The 27843-nt window shown below is 42.2% G+C and overlaps 1 protein-coding gene across 8 annotated transcripts in view; it reads right to left on the bottom strand.

Annotated features, from left to right (window-relative positions):
• The window catches only part of TNIK (TRAF2 and NCK interacting kinase), a 1728926-nt gene that overhangs the window by 80723 nt on the left and 1620360 nt on the right, over positions 1 to 27843 (bottom strand). For all 8 annotated transcript variants that reach the window (XM_044070048.1, XM_044070049.1, XM_044070051.1 and 5 more), the window contains 2 exons: positions 27427 to 27529; positions 16560 to 16730 (listed from right to left, as the gene is read on the bottom strand). In XM_044070048.1, coding sequence (XP_043925983.1) covers positions 16560 to 16730; positions 27427 to 27529 — 274 coding nt within the window. The remainder of the gene's footprint in view (positions 1 to 16559; positions 16731 to 27426; positions 27530 to 27843) is intronic.

Below are 27843 nucleotides of genomic sequence, written 5' to 3'. Positions count from 1 at the left end.
TAAAAGTCGTTTTAAGTCATTTTTGTGTTATTTAACTGTTGTAGGCTACACACTCAAGTGTGCTAGCCTGTTTATAGCATTTACAGTGTTTTTTTGTGTAAATTACTGTTTGTTCTGCAAAAAAAATCTTGTTTCCCACATTTTCTAAGCTAGGTTAGTCCAGATTTCAGGTTTTGCTGAATTATGGGATGTGGTACAAGTTCCTGTGTTGCCCATATCCTTACTTGGATAGGAGGAAGCTTCTCTGTTCACCAGTGAATGTGGGGAGCTTTGAGAAGCCTATCTGCCCCCGGAGGAGTGGTCTCAGCCCAGCAATTAGTAGCTTATTGGCCGTTTTGGGCCAATTCCTATCTCTTCAATCTCCCTGCTTTAAATCCCGCATTTGCACGGTTTTGGGCACCGCGCGGCGCCAGTTACGCAGTTTTAAACTATTCCCCGCTCCACAAAGTCTGCTCTTCAATTTTTCCATTAGAACTAGTCAAACTCTCAAATTAAGCACTCAACCTTCCTATTACAGCCCAGCACTTGCTCAAATTTCTCAGTAAGCACTAACAAACGCTAGCACTGCACCCCCCTTATACTATATAGAAGTAAAAGGCTCCCTATTCTTCCCATCCGGACAATCAATAAAACAGTTCATTAAACTATTCAGGCATGTCCAAAGGGCAGTTTCAGGTCTACACTCCAGTCCAGCTGGTGAATCTGGGAATCTTGAGGCAATGTTACAATTGCCTCATGTACACAGACAACCTTTTCCTCCTTCCAACTAACTAAAATGTATGTGAGAGATGCAACTATACATCCAAAAAGGAGGCCAAGCTGTCTCAACCCAAGACTGGAGAAGCCAGTCAGGAGGAGAAGGCAACCACTCGCACCACACAACCAGTCTCACATATACCAATCATATCTGCACCAGCTAACAGGACACATAAACACACAAAAACATACTCGGAGGCTCTAAATAAAAATCTTCCAAAGCAGCAGAGACCTCCAAAGCAAACATCCAAGCAATCGCTACCCCACAACAATATTCATGTATCACATACTTCACAAAGTCTGTGTGCCACACAATCGCAGCCCTTAAGGCTAAATAACACACCAAATACACTAGTAATAGGAGACTCTATTGTCAGGCACACTGACGTCCAGCTCATCAGACTGAACAAGGAGAAGGTCACTGTAAGCTGCCTGTCGGGTGCCAGGATCCGCCACATAACACAAGCACTCAGGTCACTCCAAAGCAAGTACAAATATGACTGTTATTGTTCATGTTGGTGTAAATGACCTGAGACGTATCTCCCTGGACTACATGAAAAGAGACATAGAGGAGCTCTCTGATCATGTAGCCCAGGCCGGTATGACCCTGACCCTGAGTAGCATCTTGCCCTCACCAAGAATGATGCCACAGTACAAAGACAGAATGATCAATTTTAACAATTGGCTAAACTACTGGTGTCATTCAAAGGGGATCCAGTGTCTGTCAGCCTGGGATGACATGCTTGACAAGCCATGTTGCTTCGCTAGAGATGGCTTGTACTTCTCACCCTTAGGCTTTCGAATACTGGCTAAGGCTCTTGCCACTCCCATAGTGCCTTTTTTAGGTAAGGCTCAAAAGACAAACCCACCTCCATAGACAACACAAGAAACAAAAAACTGAGGGTAATGCTACTCAATGACAGAAGTCTAAACCCCAAAATGTATGCACCCGAGGCACTCCTCAGTATGGAGAAAATTGATATCTGTGCAGTAACAGAGACCTGGTTCAAGGCTCCAGAGAGCATCCAGCACTACCAGGCTATAACTCATACCATACCTTTTGGCCCCAGAACCTGGACCGAAATACAAAAGGCGGGGGTGTATCCATATTCATCAGGGATACCCACATCTCCAGGTTAGTGGCACTGCACGAGGCCTCGGAGACCATCCATGTGCAACTAACAGTGGGCAAAACTGCTTCTACAGATCACCTACCTTGTCTCAGGACCCCCACTTGGCATTTCTGAGAACACTGGAGAATATGAAGGTCTCACCAAACACCATGATATTGAGTGATTTCAACTACCCAAATATTGACTGGGAAAACTACTCAAGTCCCAACTCCTTTGCCCAACGTTTCCTGGAGTTTATAAACTCAAATGCCCTGGAACAACTGATCACCACTCCCACAAGAGGTGACAACATACTGGACCTGGTCATCACCAACATGGGGGCGCAATGTTCAACACCATAGGTAAACCCCTCATTGGTAAGATCAGACCATAAACTAATCACACTGGACATCCACATCCCAACACCACCCCCAGCCAAGGAAACCACTGTGAAAAATTTCTCAAAAGCAAACTTCACACTTCTCAAGACAAAGGTGGAATGTTTCAAAGCCCTTAGGCTAATGGAAAATGCTGCCCAAACTGCAGAATCCTTTACAAATGCATTCTATGAGCACCTACAGGAATGCATGGATCAAGCCATCCCAAGTAAAACCAAGACTCACTCCTCCAAAAAAAGGAGACCAGTCTGGTGGACCCTGGCCATAAATAAGCTATACAACAGAAGGAGGAAACTATTACATGATAGAGCAAAATCCCAAAAAGGGAAGGCATCCCTGATCAGTATTAGCAAGAAACTATGATCCCTCATAAAATCATCCAAGGCCAGCTTCGAAAGAAAAATCGCCAAAGACTCTAAAGATAATCACAAGGCCTTCTTTAGCTATGTCAAGAATCTAGGTGGCAACTCTCAGATCTGCTCTGAGCTGGTGCAAAATGGCAAAAAATACACTGAACCCACTGACATTGCCAACATCCTGGCTGACAGGTTCAGTGCACACATTACTCCCCCTTCACCCCCAAAAGGGCCCATGTCCATCCCAGAAGAATGTTGACCCCCAGACATCACAGACACACAGGTGAAAACAGCCCTCTCCAAAGCCAAAAACACAGCATCAATGGGACCGGATAGAATCCCAGGCTGCGTCTTACACAAGCTCCAAAAAGAACTAAACCCTCACATAAATTCACTGTTCAAACTCAGCCTTACTACAGGATATGTACCCAAAGAATGGCGTACAGCAACAGTTATCCCGCTCCACAAAGGTGGTGCCACAATGGATCCCGGGAACTATTGCCCTATAAGCCTGACTAGTCTGGTCTGCAAGGCTATGGAGCGCATCATCATGGATCTCATAAACAAAGACATTGGGAACCTCCAGACACTGGACCCTACCCAATTCAGCTTTGTTAAAGGCAGATCTTGCCTCTTAAACCTAGTAGACTTCTTTGAAACAGTTACCAAGGCCATAGACGAGGGAAAGGTAGTCCACACAGCCTACCTAGACCTAGCAAAGGCCTACGACACAATACCCCACTCTGGCATTATAGATAAGCTCATCAGCTTGAACATTAACCCTTATGTCACGAGATGGGTTGCAAACTGGCTCATGGATAGAACTCACATGCTCAGAGTTGCAGGTGCCATGTCCGACTCCAAACCAGTTACAAGTGGCTTCCCACAGAGCTCAGTCCTGGGACCCCTCTTGTTCGGTATATACTTTTCTGAGGTACAAGCAAGCACTGGAAGACTATGGCTGAACAAGTTCACAGATGATTGCAAACTGGGAGCCATAATCAACTCTCTGGCTGACACAGACATTCTCCAGAAGGGTCTTACGGAGACGAATACCTGGTGTCAGAACCATGGCCTCAACCTACATGCCAAAAAGTGCATAGTCATCCCCTTTGGGAAAAAAGTACAGTTTTGTACCTACCATAAATGTAGATGTCCGACAGGTATGCATCTGCAGTCCTAACATATGGGTTGTCCTGCCTCAAGCAGCCCTTCGGTCGGCCGGATTCCAAAGTCTGGGTCTGGCCTCGGCTGATGTCGCACTTCACCCGACGTCATAGCTGCTGTTTATTGGGTATAAAGGCATCAGCCGACGCCATTTTCCTCAGTGTTTCTTGCCCCAGATGCCAGGTGCCCTCTAGGAAGGCTAAATTTGGATAAATGCAAATAATTCCAAACAGTAGAGAGCAAACAATATAAGAATATATATATATATATATATATATATATATATATATATATATATATATACATACATACAAACAAATACACCATAATAGATTCCCCCAGCTAGCTAAAAGAGGGGTAAATACCCTAGGAATACCATAGAGGGGAAGGAGGGTGGGTAATCCTGACTGCAGATGCATACCTATCGGACATCTACATTTATGGTAGGTACAAAACTGTACTATGTCCTTCAAGGATGCATCTGCAGTCCTAACATATGGGTAGAATACCATAGCCAAACTGGGGGAGGAGGCACTAAGATAAAGATGGTGTAGTTAAGATCCCTTGCAAAACAGCAGTTGCAAAACCTGCTCGGGATCTAGAATATAAGGGAAGATTATAATGCTTGGCAAATGTATGCACGGAGCTCCAAGTAGCAGCTTCTAAAATGTCTTTGGTAGCCACTCCTCGTAGGAAAGCTGTAGTGGTGGCTGTAGCTCTTGTGGAATGAGGTCTGATATTTTCAGGAGTTGTCTTTCCATGAAAAGAGTAGCAAAATCGAATGCAATTTCCTATCCATTTTGAGATTGTCTGTTTTGAAATTGCTTTTCCTTGCATTCCTGTTGCATATGCTACCAGAAGCTGGTCAGTTTTTCTGCTGGTCTTAGTTCTGTCCAGATAGTAGCGTAATTATCTGTGCACATCCAAGGTATGTAGTAGTCTTTCCCCCCTGTTCTGTGGGTTGGGGAAGAATGTAGGTAAATGAATCGCTTGGTTCAATGATACTCTGGAAACCACTTTTGGCATAAAGGTAGGGTTAGTTCTCAGAGAGACTCTGTCCTGATGGAAGATAAGGAAGGGTTGTACTGCCATTAATGCCTGTAACTCAGATACCCTTCTTGCTGAAGTGATTGCTAGCAGGAAAGCAGTTTTCCAAGACAAGAACTGTAATTCTGCTGTTGCTGCTGGTTCAAAAGGAGGAAGTGTTAACTTTTCCAGCACAAAGTTGAGATCCCATGTAGGTAAAGGTGGTTTCCTTGGAGGTTTTACATTTTTGATTCCTCTCAAGAACTGCCTGAGAAGAGGATGAGAGAAAACAGGAGGATCCATGTTGTATTCTGCTGAAATTGCTGATGCATGAATCTTAATGGAGGAGTAAGACAGGCCATTGTGGAACAGTTCTGCTAAATATTCCAGGATGTGTGCTATGTTTGCCAATGAGACATTTTCTCCCTTTGCTGCACTCCAAATGAGGTATCTTTTCCACTTGGCTGAATAATTCTTCCTTGTGGAAGGTCTGCGTGCCTCCAGGATAATGTTCTTAACCCTCTGGGATAAACCTGGGTTATTTTGTTTTATGCAATATTCCAAGCAGCTAGCTGCAATGTTTTCAAGTTTGGATGTAGGATCTTGTAGTTGTCCTGTGTTAGAAGTAAGGGACATAGAGGTAGAGGCCATGCGTGTGTCCGAGACATGCTTCTCAGTAGCGGGTACCAATGTTGCCTCGGCCAGTCTGGAGCTATCAGGATTACCCTTGGCTGATCCTCTCTGATCTTCAGTAGAACTTTGTACATCAAGGGAAGAGGTGGAAATGCATATGCTGTCAGGTTTTTCCAGCTGAAGGAAAGGGAGTCCACCCTCCAAGCAAGTGGTTGGTATGCTCTTGTGCAGAATTTCTTCAATTGGTGGTTGTGTGGGGAGGCGAACAGGTCTATCTCTGGTAGTCCCCATTTCTTTGTTATGGCTTTGAAGATATCTGGATGCAGCATCCATTCGTGAGCATCCATGGTAGTTCTGCTTAAGGTGTCTGCTAGAGAATTTTCTTTTCCTGGTACAAATCTGGCCTGAAGTTGAATGTTGAGATTCAGGGCCACATTCCACAGGTCCATTGCCATCCGGCATAGAGGATATGAATGTGTACCTCCCTGTTTGTTGATGTACCACATGACTGTGGTATTGTCGGTCCTTATCAGCAGATGACCCCGTTGAAGGAGTGGTCTGAATGCCTGGATCGCATTTTTCACTGCCAGCATCTCCTTTAGATTTATGTGTAGATTCAGCTGGTCTTGGGTCCATAGGCCTTGAATACACTTGTCCACCATGTGTGCCCCCCATCCTAGGTCTGAGGTGTCCGTGGTGATGGTCTGGCTTGGATGAGGTTTGTGGAAAGGCAAGCCTCTGTTGCACTGACAGGCCTGAGCCCACCACAGGAATTCTTGCTTCAGGCATGGAATTATTGGAATCTGGGCTTCTAGACTGTGCTTGTGTTGAGACCATATATTCCTTAGGTACCATTGTAGCTTTCTCATATGCAGCCTGGCATGTGGAACCAATATTATGCATGATGCCATGTAGCCCAGGGCTTGCAGGACTTTCCTTGCAGTAAGCCGAGTTTGTGTTGTTAATGTCATGAAGTAGGCTGGTAGTTGCCTTTGTTTTTCTTCTGTGAGAAAAGCCATCTGAGTTGATATATCCAGTTCTGCACCCAAAAATGTTATCCTTTGGGATGGTACTAGCCTTGACTTTTGCATGTTGACTGTGTATCCCAAGGCTTGCAACAGTTGTATGACATTTTCCAAATCTTTTGTTAATTTTGCCTTGTTGTCCGCTTGTATTAGGCAGTCGTCCAGGTATGGGTAAATTTGAATTCCCTGAAGCCTGCAATGAGCAATTACTGATGCCAGGCATTTCGTGAATACTCTGGGTGCAGTAGATAAGCCAAAAGGCAATGCTGAGAATTGATAATGCTCTGATCCTGCAAGAAATCTGAGGTGTCTTCTGCAATCTGGTCATATAGGGACGTGCAGTTATGCCTCCTAGAGATCTAGAGTCACCAGCCAAGACTCCTTGCCCAGCATGGGAAGAAGTTGCTGGAGGGTCAGCATTTTGAATTTTGGAACCATGAGGTATGTGTTCAGTGCGGACAAGTCTAGAATAGGTCTCCATTGATTTTCTTTTCTTGGTACAAGGAAAAGCCTGGAGTAAAATCCTTGGCCTTGTTCCATAGGTGGTACCTCTTCTATAGCTCTCATCCTTAGTAAGTTGTTGACTTGTCTTAGAGCGTCTGTTTTTTGGCTTGGTGGTAGGTTTGGCATTCCTCTTTTTTTGGTAGAGTGTGGAAGTGAAACCTGTAGCCCTTGTCTATTGTTTGTAAAGTCCATTTGTCTCCTGTAATGTAATGCCAGTTGTCGGAGAATAAGGCTAGCTTTCCACCCAAGGGTGCTTCCAGTTGTTCCCTGGTAGGCGGAACTAGAGCCAAGTCATTGTGTCTGCCCTGTGGAAGTTGTTGTAGTTGAATCTGTGGCAGTATTTCTCTGGTTGGTAGGTTGCCACTGACGTCCCCTGTAGGCACCCCTAGATTGACCTCTGCCTCTGGGGCGTCTATTTCTGCCTCTCTGGGCTCTGGAGTTGTCTGGAAAGGACCAATTCTTCGAAGGCCAATTTCGGCTAAACCTCGGAGGTTGGACCTGTAAGAAATCCTTGACTGTTTGGACAGATTTTGCTTTTTCTTCCACCTTCTTTAGAACCTCCTGTGCAGGGGAGCCAAACAAACTTTGTTTCTCCATGGGAGCATTTAGAAGTTTTGACTTAACATGGTCTGATAAGGATTGTTCTTTTAACCAGGCATGCCTTCGAATCACTGTTCCAGTCATAGCTGATCTAAAGGAAGCCTCCAGTGCATCATAGCCACATTTTAAGGAATGGTTACTGACCTGCTGAGAGTTATGTACCAAATCCTGAAGGGACCTGCGATCTAAAGGTTCAGGAGAAGACAGTTTTTTGTTTATCTGGTCTAACAAAAATTCCTGGTACTGAATCACGTGAAATTGACAGTTCAAGGCCCTGGCCGAAAGAGTAGCAGAAGTATAAACCTTTTTACCCCATCTCTCTAATGCTCTAGATTCCCTTTCAGAGGGAAGAGGGTTTTTGGCAGAGGCAGCTGCCACACCTTTAGGGCCCTGTGAAATGGTTTCAGGGTCTGCAACAGGAGCCTTATACAAATGGTAATGTGTGTCCGGGACCCTGTAATATCTGTCTGGTTTGGCAGGGGCCGGAGGAAGAGAATCAGGGGCAGTACAGGCATCATTATAGGCATCATCAACAACTGTTAGTACTGGCAGAATGGCTAAAGGCCTATGCTGTGGTAAATGTAAAAAGGTCCTAAGCCTTTTCCTTGAATCTGAAAAATCCTGGCCCTGCCATTGGAAGTGTTCCCTCATAGCATGCAAAGTTTCCCCAAAGGAAAATTCTTCAGGAGGAGAAGCAGAAGGAATGGAGTCTTCTGCATCAGAATCCTCATAAGGAGAATATGGGCCTTCGTGAGGGTCTGAAATGTCTGAGTCATCCGAGGAGTAATCTGTAGAGACAAGTTCAGGGGGTTCAGTCCTAGGCCTTTTGTCTGGAGGGGGCTGAGAGGCCCTGTCTGGGTGAGGTTGGAATCCCCTGATCAAAGAAATGAGATCCTCAGCCAGACTGAGCATTTGGGAACTAGAGGTAGGCCTATGTGCAGGAGTTTTAGCAGGTAAGGCCTTAGAAGATTTAGTTGCTTTAGCCCTGGCAAAAGCCTTGATAGACATAGAAGCAGGGGGTCTAGCAGCCCCACGTGCAGGGGTAGATATGTCTAAAGGAATAGTTTCTGACAAATCCTGGGTGCCTGCTTCTGTAGCAGTAAATTCAGTAGCAGATTCCGCCATGCTCTGTGAGGCCTCGGCTATCGGAGGCATGCTTTCGGCCGAAGGAAGAACCGGGGGATCGGTTTTAGCCGAACCCGAGACACTCGCGGTTGGCCTAACCGTGGTTTCAGCCGAAACCGCGGGCCGCGAGTGTCGGTCCATTTCCTTGCGCTTTTTAGCTAATTGAGTAGTCGGAGTCTCCGACGGCATTTTGTATGCAAAAGCGGGACCAAAAAACTCCTCTGCAAACTCCGACCGACGTCTAAGTGTCCGTCGGTTGAAGGAAGCACAGGCTAGACAAGCTGATACGTCGTGGTCTGGGCTTAAGCAAGGAAGGCAGTAAGAGTGGAAATCCTTATGAGGTATTTGTTTCCCACAAGTTAAACAATTATTTACTTTGTCTGACATCGGCTGAGGCAAGAAAGAGTCCCCAACGGGGTACTTAGCTTTTTAGAAGTCTTCGGTAGTAGAAATCTCTGGATCTGACCGACCGGCACTTGCGAACAGCTTCTGCTTCGGGCACCGCATGGCAAGAAAGACTGAGGAAAATGGCGTCGGCTGATGCCTTTATACCCAATAAACTGCAGCTATGACGTCGGGTGAAGTGCGACATCAGCCGAGGCCAGACCCAGACTTTGGAATCCGGCCGACCGAAGGGCTGCCTGAGGCAGGACAACCCATATGTTAGGACTGCAGATGCATCCTTGAAGGACATCAAAGTGCCCATGAACTACCACATAGGTGGTAATCCACTAAGTACAGAAGATGTAATTAGGGATCTGGGGACCCAAGTAGATAGCAACCTCTCCTTTGATAATCACATTGCCAAAGTGGTTGGAAAAACCTTCTATATAGCCCACCTAATCATGAAATGCTTCACATCTAGATCAAGAGAGGTCATTGTGCCCCTCTAATTATTGCTCATCAGGCCCATAATAGAGTACAATGCCCCATTTGGGATATACCTTCCCGACACCTGCAACAGCTGGAAAGACCCCAGAAGTACCTCACCAAGAGGATCGTGGGCCTCAAACAGATGCCCTATGCAGCTCGACTAAAGAAACTCCAGCTCTATCCAGTTGCTTACCGCCTACTCAGAGGTGATCTCTGCCTGACATACAAGGCCATGTCTAACCCAGAATTAATGGACATGCTCCACCTCAAGAAAACCAAATCCCTTAGAGCAACAAGTTCCAGGGATTTAAACCTCAGCACAACAATAAATAGGACATGCTGGAGGGATAAATTCATATCCCAGAGGCTTCCCTCGCTCTGGAACAGAATCCCAATCCATGTTAGGCAGAGCTCCTCACTGACCCTCTTCAAGAGAAATCTTGACGAGTGGATGGTAAATCATAAATTTTCTCCTGGGATCACTTCTATGGCCCTGCTGGACAGAAGCTCAGGTATCTAATCAAATCTAAAAGGGAAGCGAAAGCCAACACATTCTGGCTAGGCTTATAAATGCCCTAGGGCAGATAGCCTATAACCTACCTATGAACCTATGAAATCAAGAACAAGCTACAAAGCCGCACCAAACACACAGAAACAAAATGATGTCATTTGCAGCCCTCTTTATACAGACAGTACAGTCATTAACCAACCAAGCAACTAATCAAGCTCTTGAGGCCCCTCCTACAACATTTATCATTTGAACCGGTTCCCACAGCTACCATCAAAAAATACCTCAAAAAAATGAAAGCAAACTAAAACTGTCCCTGACAATTTACCTGATGGATATCTTAAAGTCGCAGATCTAGTCTCAGTTCTGATAACTTGATCCATGCCTTAAAAAAGTCCCATCACTATGGAAAAATCGTTCATTATTCAACTGCATATGGGTGGAATCAATACAGATCTTTCAAACTATAGGCAGACTGCTGTTTTACTTCCCCTATCAAAAATATTAGAAGAATGTATTCATATATAACTTCACAGCTATCTAATACATAACCAGCTTCTGTCTTCATCCCAACATGACATCCATCCTCATCACAGCACAACTACTGCTTTGTTGAATTTGAAGCCTAGCCACTATTATCTTCCTAGACTTATCAAAAGCTTTTGATACATTCTCCCACCACTGCCTAGAAGCTCTGTTCACCCTAGAGAACACTGATGTCTGTGTGGTCACTGAAACATGGTTTAAGGCCATGAAGAGCACACCAGCAGTGCAAGGCTACAATGCCTTCCACATGTTTACACCAGCTACTACACAGACAAGGACTAAAGGTGGAGCAATCTTAATTTAAATAAAAAAATAAATATACCTCAAGGTTGGTCAAACAGAACAATGCACTTGAGCTTCTCCGCATTCAAATCACCAAACATAAAATCTGGTACCACTTCCCTGCAAGCTATGACCCAGGAAACCCATACCACATATTTAAAATGATTGGAAATGCTCTCCAGCCAACTCAACACCATATTCATGGGCAACTTTAATTACGCCACTATTAACTGGGAATCATATATGACACTAAATGTACAGGTACAGAGATTTCTGGATTTTGTAAACAGAAACTCCCTGGATCAGAATGTCAATATACCAACCAGGGGTGCAACCATACTGAATCTGGTCCTCACTAATATGGGAGAGTACTGCACACTCCCTAGTGTAATGTCTTATCTGGTAAGGTCAGATCACAAAATGGTCTCCTTTGAAGTAAAAATAGAATATTCACAAACTACTCTAAAGCTAACTTCCTACTATTAAGTGATAGCCTGGCAAAATTTCAAGCCACCATAAACCCTGAGAACATTGCTGCGTATGCAGAACTGTTCACAGAAACTATGTACAAGCATGTTAATTGCTACATAGAGGCAGCTGTACCTAACAGGAAGAAGTACAGAACTAATTCTAAAAAACAAGCAACTCCGGTGGAATCACAACATCAGTCAGCTGTACATCAGATAGAAAATTATGGCAAAAATTAGGAAGTGCAGTACCCAGTGAGATAAAAGCACTTTCATCAAACTAAACAAACAGCTCAGAGGACAAATAAAGTCTGCCAAAGCCAAAATTAGCCTCCCAAGCCAAGGACAACCACAAGGCATTCTTTAGCTATGTCCACACCCTCAAAGGCAATATGCAATTGTGTGCAGAGCTCATTGTAAATGGAGCCACCTATAGTCAGCCAGAAGATATAGCAAACCTACTGGCTGACAAATTCACCTCCACCTTTACCCCCCCCAACCTTCCCTCATGAAAAAACATCAAATATAACTCCCCCTGGTATTACTAGGGAACAGGTCCTTAATGTTCTCTCTAAGGCCAAGATCACTGCATCAGTGGGCCCAGACAATATCATAGGATGCCTTCTAAATAGCATGAAACATGACCTATTAGGCCTTCTGAAGGCTATAGTTAAGTAGCAATTCCAAACAGGTTTCATACCTCATGAATGGAGAACAGCAACAATCATCCCTTTGCACAAAGGTGGGCCATCTACAGACCCTGGAAACTGTAAAGCCATGGAAGGAATTATGGAAATGATCAATAATGACGTATGAAACCTCCAGACACTGGACCCAACCCAGTTTTGGTTTCATCACGGGTAGGTTAAGCCTACTCAACTTGATGGACTTCTTTGAGAATGTCGTCAAAGCAATGGATCAGGCCAGAATGTTTCACACTGCCTACCTTCACCTGGCTGATGTATTTGACACAATACTCAACTTGGACATTGTTGACAAACTTAAGAAGCTGGTACAAACCCTTATGTTACTCGGTAGATAGCCAGACAGCTCACAGGGAGGACCCAAGGAGTTAGAATTTGGGGGTCTATCACTACAAAGAGGTGAGTTACAAGCACAGTCCTTCAGGGATCGGTCCTAGGACTGCTCTTTTTTGGCATTTGCTTCTCAGAAGTCAAAGCCAATGTCAATGGCCTCTGGCTGACTAAATTTGGTGATGATTGCAAGCTGTCACTGAATAACCCACAATATAAATGTTCTCCAGGAAGGGCTGACACAGACGAACAAATGGTGTCAGAGCCATGGACTAAAACTAAATGCCAAGAAATGCATAATAGTGTCCTTCGGGAAGTCATCCACTCCTGACTATCATATCATATTGACAACAGGATGACATAATGGTTAAGGTGTTTACCTTAAAAACACAAGGTGCAGCGTTTGATTCTCACATGGGGTAACTGGCTAGGCTTCAAGTGGCCCAAAAGGGCAGTTAGCCTAGTACTAATCTATGAACCTATCTATGAACCTATAAACCTAAGAGTTGACCCACTAGTCAGGTACTTGGGGACACACGCAGACAGAAATCTAGCCTTTGACCATCATATAGCTATGGTAGTGAGGAAATCATTCTATGTTGTGTAACTTATAAACAAAGGTATGGAATCTAGATGCAAGGAAGTCATAGTTCCACTGTATTCAGCATTCATCAGACCTATCATTGAGTACAGCGCCCCCTTTGGTATGTAGCTAACTAGGCCTATCCAACAATTAGAATGTCCACAGAGGTTCTTCATTAAAAGAATACAGGGCATAAGTAACACGTCCTATGCAGACCGCCTCAAGGCTCTTTCCCTGTATTCCGTCTCCTACGGGCTGTTGAGGGGAGATCTATCCCTACCATACAAGGCATTGTCAGACTCCAGTCTGATGGACCTCCTGCATATCTACAAAACAATCGGCACCAGAGTTACCCATTTTAAAGACCTGCCTATGATATAAATAGGACATGCTGGAGAGACAGGTACTTATCCAAGAAATTACTCCATCTCTGGAATAGGCTCCGCATCCATGTGAAGCAGAGTTCCTCTGTAACACAATTCAAGTGTAAGTTGGTCAGGGAACAGGAAATTTATCCCTGGTTTGGCACCTATGTCTCTAATGGACACAGGCAGTCTGTAAATGGTTCATCACCCAGGCCCCTGCTTGTAAATGTTTCATCTCCCAAGCCCCTGCTTACACTTATCAAGGGTACCAGAACTTGTAAGAGATTTGAGATGCATGGCTAGGCTTAAAAAAGGCTGTTGTGGTCAACAGCCTCGTAAACACCTATGAACCAGAAACTCTTACATAAACTCTGATCCTTAGGGTTCACCAGCTCTTTACTACAAGCTTCCATAGCTACCTCTCAAACAGAGCACAATCAGTGAAATGAAAAAAAAACTGATTTCTCCACCTTCTTGCCTGTAAACATTGGTGCTTCACTAGGATGTATAGTAGGCCCCATACTTTTCAACATATTCATTCATGACTTCTGCACTGCTACCAAAATACCACCCTAGTTCAATATGCTGACAATGTGACTCTAATCTGCTCTGCCAAATCTCCCTCTAACCTCCAAGACCAAGAGCAATCCTTCTTATTGATTGATTATACTGTTAAATAATTCTGATTTTCTTCTAAACCCTAAAAAAACAAACAAAATTATTGCTCTTCATCTCAAAACACATCTCTGCCAAAACAATACTATCATCTCCACCAATAACACAATAATTGAATAAGAAAGCCACATAAAATTACTAAGTGTAATCATAGATGACCAGTTGAAACTTGACAACCATGTATCACAAACGGTTAAAATAAATCATCAGAAACTAGGTACATTATACAGAAGATGTATAGCCTCTAATTTCTTACTGTCACTTCTCCTCTATGCTGCCGTAGTCTTTACTTAGGTTCAGGTTTCATGAGTGTCCGTACTTGAGTAATGGTATAATATAATAGCCAAATTTGCAGGAAACTGTAACCAAAAAGCACAGCATTGCCTTGCCCTCAGTGAATTAAACTGGTTAGAACTACATCACTTAGCTCTTTCTCAGTTAACTAAAATACACAGACTTCTCTACAAACAGAAAATTGCCCAGTCTTTAACATGTTAATCCAGCAGTACTACAACAATGGAATTTTACACTCTAGAAAAAAAAAATCACTATTCACTACCATCAAAACATCTAATACTGCAGGTAACTCTCTATATTCACATAGTGTAGATAAACCATGAAACCACATCCCATTACCACTGAAATCCAGTCAGAATGCAAACTCATTTAAAACACAACTAAAACCTCACCTATCAGATCAATGGGTATGCTCCTGTACAGTTTCAGAAAAAATGATGCTGTTTAGCTTGCCATGTCATCAAACCATTTCTCTTTATTCAGAATCCAGTGGCCCACAACTAGTAATCACTAATACCTGTATAGTTTTACTATCATCTCCCAGGTGTATTCATTGTTTTGTGACACTGTTCACCCCTTCCTCAGTACTTGTAATATAAACCTTTTAAATCTGTCTCTGAACCTGCTTTATACTCAATCTCTAAAGTACAATATTAACATTTTCTGCCCTACCTAGTCCCTTCCCTCATCTTCATTTCTTTGATTTTGTAAGTGGTACTCACATGATCTGTTACCTGTCTGAACAACCCAGTAATACACCTGTTGAAATGCTCAAGGTTCAACATCTACTAAGGCGTAAGTATCTTTTATGCTTGAATAGTTGTCTCTACTTTCATAGGAATGCAACTGTTTGTGTCTTTCGTCTTTTCCCAGTTAGGGGTCGCCACAGCGGAACTCCGGTCTGCTAATGATTGGCAGTAGAGTTTTACGTGCTGGCTTGCCAGGTCTAACGCACAACCTTCAATGAAGGAACGCCCGTTCATGCATGTCGCCACACAGAAGACGCTCTAACTGAGAATCGAACGGGCAATGTCTAACTGTGAGGCGACAACGCTACCGCAGCACTACCACCGCAGTTCATAGGCATGCAATCAAATTAGCAAATGCATGAAATTGTTAATGTATATTACTTAATGTCTGTTAATGTATATTACTGACTGTCTTTAAAAACGTGTAATATGCTGGAGTTTTTCTTCCTGTGCCTCCTTTGAAAAGAGGTTTTAAGTAAACCCAGTTGGACAAACCAAGTAAATAAAAGCAAAATAAAAAAAATAAATAAATAAAATAAAAAATCTGTCATGCCCACGTATTCTCTTTTATATTTTTATCAGGTCAGATGTTACCCACAAGTAAGGCAAATACCTCCATGAGTTCCATCAGTGGTATAGAATGCACACTGATTTCCATTGCTTTGTAAATTTCTTGATGAGCAAACACTTTAAAAACCATTTCAGTTATGCCACTTCCCATATGCATTACTGTGCCCAGCATCATTACGTCATCTGTATAGCTGCTTCCAGATGTTCTCCTTGTTTTACATTCCACTAAGCTTGATTGTATCTTACACAAATGAGTGATAGAGTTAAGAGAAGGAAACAGCAGAATCGTAGGAAAGCTGGGTTTTTCATTTTCTTAGCCTGTGTTGCATACTGCCATATACAAGCCCTTAGTACAGGAACTGAATTGGTATACCATGTACCATCCTGCATTCATTCCTTTCTCATAAATGTAAGTAATGCTAGCATTTAAACTAGATAAAACACCTCATTGAATGGCAAAATGAAAAGACATGTCATGCAGGACGGGTTATTATCCATGCTATATATACCTCTTGCAGAAGTAAAGATTAAAACTTTTGTCTCTTTTCTGAGATTTAGGACTCAGGTAACCATTTCTGTGCTAGCAGCTAGTGCAGAAAGGTCAGTCTATACCATTATAGTAAACAATGAAAGCAAACAGACTGCTACTTAAGGCAAAATAAACAAATAAATACATACATACGTAACATCAAAATGATGAGTACAACATAAAACACACTAGCCGGCATATGTGAGATTGTTTGGAATAACAAAATGAATAGACTTTCTTTTTAAAGATTAAAACATTTCGGTCCTATATTCACAAATATTGCACCGTCATTTCGAATAATAACCTGGCAGTCATACCTACTGAAATGTGAAATACCACTCTCACTTTCTTTCTTGTAATTAGCTAACGTATCACATACCCCACAGAGCAGCACAGAGGATCTCAGAGTTGAAACGCTTTTTGTACTTTCGGATTTCAGGAGTGTCACTATGAGGACGTATGTTTGTAGGATTCACATTTACAACTGAGATTTTCCTTGCCTCATTTAGCTTTGCCTGTTCTTGTCTTAGAAGTTCATTTGTAAATAATGCTGAAAGAGACATTTGAAAAAATAAATCACTTTAATTACTAACTTTGTGGATTTAAAACTTTTTCATTTCATTCAAAATCATCTTTTTGACAAATCTATATGCAAATGAAATATTACATTGCAAACACACTAAATTAAATCTACAGTACTAGATGTGACAGTATAGTAATTTGCCATTTACGATGCAAAAGGCCCAGTGAACAGCAGGTGTTGAAGACAACCAGGGTAAATGAAGCAATATTATATTTTTTAACATTGCCACTTGGACATTTCATGCCTTCAGATGAGGTCATTGAAACATAATATTTCTTAACATTATCACTTCAACAGTTTATACCTTCAAATTAAGTACTTCCACACCTGTAGAATGTGGACTTCAAGATATTATTACTGTAGTATTTCATATGATAATCAAAGGACCATGGAAATGTTCTCTAAATACAGACAAAAATGTTTCGTGTACTCTTAAGAGGCCTCTCAAGCTTCACTACCAGAGTAAGCCAAGGTTTATGGCACCTCCAAAACCCTACACAGTACTGTTGCACAGCCCATGATAACTGTAGTTGTGTGTGTTAGCAGGAATTAATACAGTCATGTCAGCTGACATCAACAAGTACAGCAATATGTCTAAATGCGACAATAATATGTTCCCACTTGTTTAGCTCTCTCAGCTACCAGACAATCGGATGAAAAGATGCCAGTGTGAGCACAGCATGTATTACATACAGTTCGGATAAGATAACCATTGAGGAACTACATACAAAGTAAATGTCATGTGCATATTATCTTCATAGGGTGATGGTGCTTTGAACTATTCATGCTTGAATTGACTTATCATAACAGTAAATGAGGCATAAATCTTCACACTATGCAAAACGTCAGGAAAGCTTAGCAACTTGCTTGATACACATTCTTCTACTGTTTTGTTGGTTTCCCAAACTAACATTCCCATGCAAGGTTTAAAAGTGAGAATAAAACTTTATATTACATCTCATTTATGATAATGAATAATTGCAAAAACCTCTGTGTGACAGTCATTTACATTCCCCCAGGCAATAACATCCCAATTCTTGAGGAAATCCTTGCCTGGGCATCTACTAACATAAAAAATTAGACTATCCTACTGGGAGACACAAACATCAACTGGCTAGACATATCCCCACACCACTCTAACTGCAATATCAATGTAAATAAGTTCACCCAGCTAGTTAACACAATAACCAGGCCTAATAAAACTAATACCAATGGCTCAATCCTAGACTGGATTTTAGTGTTCAACCCAAATAAGATCACGTCCTCTGGTACACTCTCCAATAGTATAAGTGACCACCTATTGGCCTTTATACAACGTGAATGTACTACAACAATTAATAAACATCAGTACAGGGTTACCAGAAATGAATCCCAGTTTTGTCCATCTAGCTTTAATCAAAGGTTGCTTAGCATCAACTGGGATGTACTAAAATCACTTCCTCTTGATGAGGCAGTTAAGTTCTTCAACTCAACCTTGCTCAGCATACTAAACAATCTCGCTCCTGTTAGACAAAAGAGAGTAAAGACCAACCATGCCAGTTACTAACAAGATCCACTGAGGATCTCATGAAACGCAGACAGAAATCTTGGAAAATCTGGCAAAAAACAAAAACCTATCTGACCTCACCCAATACAAACAGCTCCGAATCCAGGTTAAGTGTCTAGTACTACAAAACAAAAAGAACACTACCTTACATTACAAAGTCAACACAAGAAAAACCCAAAGAAATTCTGGAACTCTCTCCACTCTTTATTAAACCCAGGCTCTGGTAATAATCTTTGCCCAGACCCAAATAAAACACCCATTGAAATTGCTGCAACCTTCAACTCCTATGTCATAGATACTATAGCTAATCTAACCGCTACCTTTCCCAAGACCAACTTGTCCACCACAGAACCCCCACCCCACAGCTAACACCAGTACACCTTCTATTCCCAACTTTACTCTGTCACCTATACCCACTTTGACTATTAAAAAATTGCTTCTAAAACTCAAACCATGCACAAATGCCCCTGACAATATACCCATCAAATACCTGCAAATCTCAGCCAACTCAATCGCTTACCCTATCTGCATACTTCTCAACAGATCTATCCAAGAATCCTATGTGCCCATCATCTGGAAAAAAAGCTTATATCCTCCCAATACACAAGTGGGGCCCCAACACAGACACCACCAACTTTTGTCCCTTTGCTATACTATCGCCCATCTCTAAGATTATGGAAAAATTTATTCTTTCTCAACTTCTTCACCATCTGACTCACAACCACATCCTCTCCCCCACCTAACATGGATTTAGGCAAGGACATAGTACCACCACTTCCCTCATATCCTTCATGGACACTGTCAACTGAGCCTGTGATGCTGGTAAAATCATATCTTCACTATTTATTGATCTTTCTAATGTTTTTAATACTATATCCCACTCTCTAATTCTAACAAAACTCTCCAACATAGGTACCTCACCTCAAACTGTAAACTGGTTCACTAATTACCTCACTAACAGGCAACAATCAACTAAATGGCAGAACTCTTACACCCCTTTCCTAAACACCACCACTGGTATTCCTCAAGGCTCCATTTTAGGCCCACTTCTGTTTAGCATATTTATCAATAACTTCCACACCGCACTCTCTCAAGGCTCAGTCATCCAGTAAATAGATGACTGCACTATCGTCTGCATTGCAAACAACTCCTCAGAACTACACCAACTCACCCAAAATGCCCTCACCTCCACCGAAATTTGGATGTCTAATAATCATCTTGCCCTGAACCTCAACAAAACCAAACTAATAATATTTGCCCCCCCAAAAGTCCACACCCCTACAAAAAGAGAACTTTACCATTCAATCCCTAAATGGTACCACCATCGGCATTGTACCTAGCACAAAACTCCTAGGTGTCATCATAGACAAAAACCTCACATTCGACCTGCACATCCAGTCCAATGCCAAAAAGACACAATAAAAGCTTGTCACTCACTACCGACACAAACGTCTACTCAGTGCATCAGCCAGACTTTCCCTTGCCTCCTTTTCTATTACCCTCTCTTTTATACGGCGCCCCCTCCTCACCAACATTCACTCCTCTCTAAAGTTCAAACTAGACCCATGCTACAACAAAATTGCTAAGCTTGTAACTAATGCCTCCTACTCATCCCACCACTGCTTATTACGCAACCTAAAATGACTTGAACTCCCCAACTATCTCACCTTTATCCAACTAACTACAGCTCACAAACTCATTCATAATCCATCCATGTGCCCTGCTCTATCTTCTATACTTGCTTTATACCATCCTAACAGACCACTCCGATCCAGCAACCAACTGCTTGTAAATGTAGAAAAACCCAAACTTTCGGGTGGCCAGATGCTTTACTCCTTTACCATCGCAAAACTTTGGAAACCCCCCCCCCCAACACTTCAATCCACCCACTCAGTAACCCCTCTTCAAGACATCTCTGAAACAACACATCTCCTCATCTTGGCTGTGCACACATGCTAACACCACATCTCATATAAACTAACTTCAACCATCACAACTATTCTCACCCCTCTCTACTACTCTGGCATACTACTTTCACATCCACCTGTCTTTTTATTTACTCCACCTCTCCCCATCCTGTCCACTTCCCTCTTCTACTAACCCTCATTGTCCTACCATTGATCCCTCCTGTCTACTTCCTTCTCTTCCTAACCCTTATAGACCTACCACTGAACCAGGTTAGACATTCAGAGACTCTCACAGCCTACCTTAATATCATACCATCACTTATATCTGCAACAATATCCACCAACTTTGCTGATTCCTGCAACAAAATTTGTATAGCCTATTGCTCAGCAATTATACCTCCTATACATGTGAAAAGTTTAAGTACCTAGTCTCTAATTAATTCCTATATCTGCTTTGCACACACTGCATAAAGTGTCCTATATAAAATATGCTAGCTGAAGACTACTCACAAGGAATGTTCTCGTGTATATACTCTGTATTGCTTGTATAATATCTTTGATTTGAGAATGATTACTTATGTACTGTTTTTTACACCAATTGTATAAGTTGCCAATAATATGTACTAAATGTCTTTATTAATGGAAATTCTGTATTGTAAGTGAAATGTCTTATAAGTGGAGCTTTTCTCCCCAAGACTAGAGACTTTGGAGTGTTTAAGTACCACTTTTTTGTTTTTTCTTGTTGCTTATTGCTATTTCTGCCTAAATGCTAGATTTTCTGGCATTTATTGCTTCTCAGAACGCTCATTTTACACAGAAATTGCATTTATTTGTGCTTGCACTTTAAAATTAGTTTTCTGTTGTAAATTGTATTTTTAACTGTTACTGGCATCCCACTCAAGTGTGACAGCCATTACTGCACTATAAAAGTGTTTTTGCATTTGTTTCTACTGTTTTCCTGAAAAAAAAACAAAAAAACAAAAAAAATCTTGCCATTTTCCCGCCTTACTAAGCTAGAAAAGTCCAGTTTCAGATACCTGCAGATACATGGACTGTGTTTAAGCTTCTGTGTTTGGCCATACTTTACTTGGGCAAAAAGGACATTTCTTTGTTCACCAGTGAGAGTGGGGAGCTCTGAACTGCCTACCTGCCCTTGGAGGAGTAGTTATGCCCATAAACTGTAGTTTTACTGGCCATTTTGGGCTAATTTCTATCTCTTTAATTTTTCTGATACAAAAACTGCATTTGCACGTTTTTTGTGTTTGTATAAGCTCAGCAGATCCTGCCCAGGTGTCCTGCAAAGACCTACAATGCCAGAGAGACAAAAGGGACAACTTTGGAGTGTTTAAGTACCACTTTTTTGGTTTTTCTTGTTGCTTATTGCTATTTCTGCCTAACCGCTCATTTTCTGGTGTTTATTGCTTTTCAGAATGCTCATTTTACACTGAAATTGCATTTATTTGTGCCTGCACTTTAAAATTTGTTTTTTGTTGTAAATTGTATTTTTAACTGTTACTGGCTTCCTACCCAAGTGTGACAGCCATAACTGCACTATAAAAGTGTTTTTGCATTTGTTTATACTGTTTTCTAGAAAAAAAAAACAAAAAGATCTTGCTATTTTTCCCACCTTACTAAGCTAGAAAAGTCCAGTTTCAGATACCTGTTGATACCTGGACTGTGTTTAAGCTTCTGTGTTTGGCCATACCTTACTTGGGCAAAAAGGAGGTTTCTTTGTTCAAAAGTGAGAGTGGGGAGCTCTGAAAAGCCTACCTGCCCTTGGAGGAGTGGTTTCTGCCCAGAAACTGTAGGTTTATTGGCCATTTTGGGCTAATTTCTATCTCTTTAATCTTTCTGATATAAAAAAAATGCATTTGCGAGGTTTTGCGCGCTGGGCAGTGCCAGTTAGCTAGGGTTAAACTATTCCCGACTTCACAAAGTATACTATTCAGTTTTTCCCTTGGAACTAGACAAACCTTCAACTTTAGCACTCAAACCATTCATTTTACAGCCCAGCACCTGCTTAAAACTCATAACAAGCACTAAATACCCCTTGCACTAGCCCCCCTTATACTGTCCAGAAGGACAAGGCTCTCTATTCGTCCACATCAGTCAATCAGAAAAACAGCTCACTCTACCTATTCAGGCATGTTCAAAGGGCAGTTTTGGGTGTACTCTCCAGTCCAACTGGTGAATCTGGGCATTTTGAGGCAATGTTACAACAGCCTCATGTACACAGACAACCCTCTCCTCCTACCACCAAGCACTAATATATGCGAGAGATGCAATTAGACAGCCAGACTCCCACTCTCTCAACTCCAGACTGTAACTGACTGTCAAGAGGCGAAGGGTAATACTTGCAACACACCACCAGTCTCACATAGACCTAACAAAACAACACAGGCAAATAACACACATAAATACATGAAAACATACTCAGAGGCTCTAAATAAAAATCTGCAAAAGCAACAGGGACCTCCAAAGCAGACATTCAAGCAACCTCCACAACCCATCACCAACCATGAAACACATACTTCACATAATCTGTGTACCATGCAATCACAGCCCTTAAGGCAAAATAACATACCCAACACACTAGTGATAGGCGACTCTATAGTCAGTCACACTGATGTCCCACTAACTAGGCTGGACAAGGAGAAAGTTACAGTTAGCTGCCTGTCGGGTGCCAGGATCCACTACATAACACAAGCACTCAGGTCACTCCAGAACAAGTACAAATACGACTCTGTCATTGTACATGGTGATGTGAATGACCTGAGACGTACCTCCCTGGACTACATGAAAAGAGACACGGAATAGCTCTCTGATCATGTAGTTCAGGCAGGTATGACCCTGACCCTGAGTAGCATCCTACCCTCACCAAGAATGAAGCCACAGTATAAAGAAAAAATGATCAACTTCAATAACTGGCTAAGTTTCTGGTGTCATTCAAAGGGGATCCAGTATCTGTGTGCCTGGGATGACATGCTCGACAAGACACGTTGCTTCGCAAGAGATGGCTTGCACCTGTCACCCTTAGGCTTTTGAATACTGGCAAAGGCTCTTGCCACCCCCATAGTGCCTTTTTTAGGCAAGGCTCAAAAGACAAACCCACCACCATAAATAGCACAAGTAACCAAAAACTGAGTGTAATGCTGCTCAACGTCAGAAGTCTAAACCTTAAAATGCACACACTCGAGGCACACCTCAGTATGGAGAACATCGATATCTGTGCAGTAACAGAAACTTGGTTTAAGGCTCCAGAGAGCACCCCAGCACTATCAGGCTATAACTCATACCATATCTTTTGGCCACAGAATCCGGACCAAAACACAAAAGGCGGGGGTGTATCCATATTCATCAAGGATACTCACACCTCCAGGTTAGTGGCGCAGCACGATGCATCAGAGACCATCCAAGTGCAACTAATAACAGGCAAAACTGAAATCCAAATTGTAGCTTGCTACAGATCACCCACCATGACCCAGGACCCCCATTCCACATTTCTGGAGATACTGGGAAATATGAAGGTCCTACTAAACACCCTAATACTGGGTGATTTCAACTACCCAAACATTAACTGGGAGAACTACTCAAGTACTAACTCCCTTGCGCAACACTTCCTAGAATTTATAAACTTGAACGCCCTGGATCAACTGGTCAACACCCCCACCAGAGGGAACAACATATTGGACCTGGTCATCACCAACATGGGCGACCGGTGTTCCACACCTGACATCAACCCCTCACTGGTTAGATCAGACCATAGACTAATCACTCCGAATATTCACATGTCACCCCCAAACCCAATCAAGGAAACCACCGTGAAAAACTTTTCAAAAGCAAACTTCACGTTGCTTAAGACTAAGGTGGAAAGGTTTACAGCCCCCACGCCAATGGACAATGTTGTCCAAGCTGCTGAAACCTATACAAAAGCACTCTATGATCATCTGCAGGAATGCATGGATCGTGCTATCCCAAGTAAAACCAAGACTCACTCCTCCAAGAAAAGGAAACCAGTCTGGTGGACCCCTGCCATAAACTGGTTCTACAATAGAAGGAGGAAACTAGTACAGATAAGAGCAAAATCCTTAGAAGGAAAGACATCGCTGATCAGTATCAGCAAGAAACTACAATCCCTCATTAAATAATCCAAGGCTAGCATCGAAAGAAAAACTGCCAAGGACTCCAAAGATAACCCTCAAAGCATTCTTTACCTGTGTCAAGAACCTAAGTGGAAACTCTCAGATCTGCTCTGAGTTGGTGCAGAATGGCACAAAATACACTGAACCGACTGATATTGCCAACATTTTGGCAGACAGGTTCAGTGCAAACTTCACACCCCTCCCACCCCCTAAAGGGCCCATAACCATACCAGAAGAATGTAAGGCCCCGGCAATCACTGACACACAGGTTAAAACAACCCTATCCAAAGCCAAAAACACAGCCTCAATGGGACCGGATGGTGTTCCAGGCTGTGTCTTACAAGAGCTCCAAAATGAACTAAACCCTCACCTAAACACACAGTTAAACTCAGCTTCTCTACAGGCTACGTACCCACAGAGTGGTGCACAGCAACAGTTATCCCACTCCACAAAGGTGGCACCACAACGGACCCCGGGAACTATCGCCCTATAAGCCTGACTAGCCTGGTCTGCAAGGCTATGGAGGGCATCATCATGGAACTCATTAACAGAGACATTGGGAACCTCCAAACTTTGGACTCCACTCAGTTTGGCTTTGTTAAGGGCAGATCATGCCTCCTAAACCTGGTGGACTTCTTTGAGACAGTTACCAAGACATTAGATGAGGGTAAGGAGGTCCACACAGCCTACCTAGACCTCGCAAAGGCTTTCAAAACCATTCCCCATTCTGGTATTATAGACAAACTCACCAACCTGAACATTAACCCCTACATCATGAGATGGGTTGCAAATTGGCTCAAGGACAGAACCCACACGGTGAGAGTTGCAGACTCTAGGTCCAACTCTAAACCGGTTACAAGTGGAGCCCCCAGGGCTCAGTTCTAGGGCCCCTCCTGTTCGGTATATACTTCTCAGAGGTACAGGCAAGTACAGGAGGACTTTGGCTGTCCAAGTTCACAGACGACTGCAAACTAGGGGCCATAATTGATTCTCCGGCTGATACAGACACCCTCCAGAAGGGTCTCACTGAGACGGATACCTGATGTCAAAATCATGGCCTCAAGCTGGATGCCAAAAAGTGCATAGTCATCCCCTCTGGAAAAAACAAAGTACCTGCAAACTACCACATAGGTGGTAGTCCCCTAAATACAGAAAAAGTAATAAGGGATCTAGGGACCCAAGTAGATAGCAATCTCTCCTTTGATAATCATATTGCCAAGATGGTTAGAAAATCCTTCTATGTGGCCCACCTATTCTCAAAAGGGTTCTCATCCACAACAAAGGAGGTTATTGTGCCTCTCTACCCATCACTTATTAGACCCATTATAGAATACAATGCCCCATTTGGGATGTACCTTACAAGACACCTGCAACAGCTGGAAAGACCACAAAAGTACCTTACCAAGAGGATTACTGGCCTCAAACAGATGACCTATGCAGCCCGACTAAAGAAACTCCAGCTGTACTCGGTTGCATACCACTTACTCAGAGGTGATCTCTGCTTGACATACAAGGCCATGTCCAACCCAGAATTGATGGATATGCTCCACCTAAAAAAAAACATCCCTGAGAGCCACATGCTCTAGGGATATAAACCTTACCACAACGATAAATAGGACGTGCTGGAGGGATAGATTCCTGATCCAGAGACTCCACATGCTTTGGAACAAGATTCCAATATACATCAGACAGAGCCCCTCACTAGCACTCTTCAACAGAAACCTTGACAGGTGGATGGGAAACAGAAAATTTACCCCGGGGATCACTGCACTGGCTCTACTGGACAGTGACACAGGAAACTAATGGCTCTGCTGGTCAGAGGCACATGGAACTAATCTAAGGGGGTGGCGAAAGCCAACACACTCTGGCTAGGCTTATAAATGCCCTTGGGCATATAGCCTAGTTCTTACCTATGAACTGAAAATGGGCAGTTCTGCCCAGCTGGACCATCCCCGGTAAACAAATGCAAATTAATAAATAAATAAACCAGCCACGTATAAGTGAATGATTTTACAATTTACTAGAAGAAAAATTATCTGTAAATTATGTATCTGTATAGGCATGCACACACATGCACAATTAGTCATAATATCGAACTTCGATTACTCAAACTATCAATAGTTTGAAGAACAAACTATTGAAAAAATATACCTTTTTACAGGAGGCAATCACAGTCTTAAGATGACTCTACATTGGGGTAAGGATGTATTCCCTAATCCCTGCTGTTCCACAACCTAACAAAAAAAAAATCTTACTTTCAAACAGCTGATTTTCGATCAGCTGTACCAGCTTTGTAACACTTCAGCAAAACAAACTTTTGATATCATACACACACAAATGTATATATACACAAACACACACACACACACACACACACACACACACACACACACACACACACACACACACACACTGTATTGCCTACTACTAGTTGATCTGCACAGACATTGACGTGATTAACGCTGACGCACATACACAGACATACACCGACGTGCTACTGCGCATGCTCTGAGGCCAATCCTCTGAACATGCAAAGATGAAGAGATTTATTTTTGAAATTATATTGCTAATTATATATACTAACTCAGAGATCGATTGTACAATCCCCAGGAAAAAGCATATTGCCCTTCCCTGGACACTTTTGATCTTGTACATCTGTTGACCATCTGTGTTGTCAGCCAAAGTGTGTGGACAATACAGAGGTCGATTTACCTTAAAAAGTCATCATATGCCAAGGAACCCATATATCAAAAACTAGATGCACTTCAGAGAACAATTAAGTATTAAGTGAAGTGGGCAAGGTAAGTAAACCATATGAATTTTTTTTTCTTGCATATTTAATGATATCTTCCAGTTTGGAGTTGGGGGTGACAGACCTAATATTTATTTAATACTAAATTAGTACTACATGATGTGTTTAACGACCAGGCTGACAAACTGCTAATTAAATGCACTGTTACATATACTGTATGAGCTTGGGAACCAGACTAGAAATTAATTTATTTTAGAACTTCCTGAGTTCTCACACAAAACACACAGTTCAGATACTGTAAATAACAGCTACCTACCTGTTGCTGATAAATCTTCATCATCAGTAGGAGAAGTCTGGTAAACTCTAGTGTCCATAAAAGGAGTAAATGATGTTTTTGTACCGCTGCCCATAACACCAAACTGTAATACAAAATACCAATACATTTTAACATCACACATGAAATAGGCCACTTTCTGAAAGAAACAAATGAATATTTAGCAATTTACAAAAAAACAAAGCAGTCAAATAACTGAAGTTCAGTACACCATGTAATTTGCATCTGTAAAATTTGTCAACATTGCATTTTCCTTTTGCTCACCAGGTACAACTTTTTAACTGTATTTCTTTGTTTATGTATTTATATACGTATGTATCTTAAATTAAGAAATTCTGATTAAGCATGACACATTTTCCAAGAAGATCTAAATTAAAAAAAACAACACAAGAGAAACAC

This window comes from Protopterus annectens, chromosome 4.part1 (genome assembly GCF_019279795.1).
Source record: "Protopterus annectens isolate FY-2018-M chromosome 4.part1, PAN1.0, whole genome shotgun sequence".
Classification (NCBI taxonomy): Eukaryota; Metazoa; Chordata; order Ceratodontiformes; family Protopteridae; genus Protopterus; species Protopterus annectens.
The sequence above is the reverse complement of the archived record's forward strand: the minus strand, read 5'-3'. Positions and strand labels throughout refer to the sequence as shown.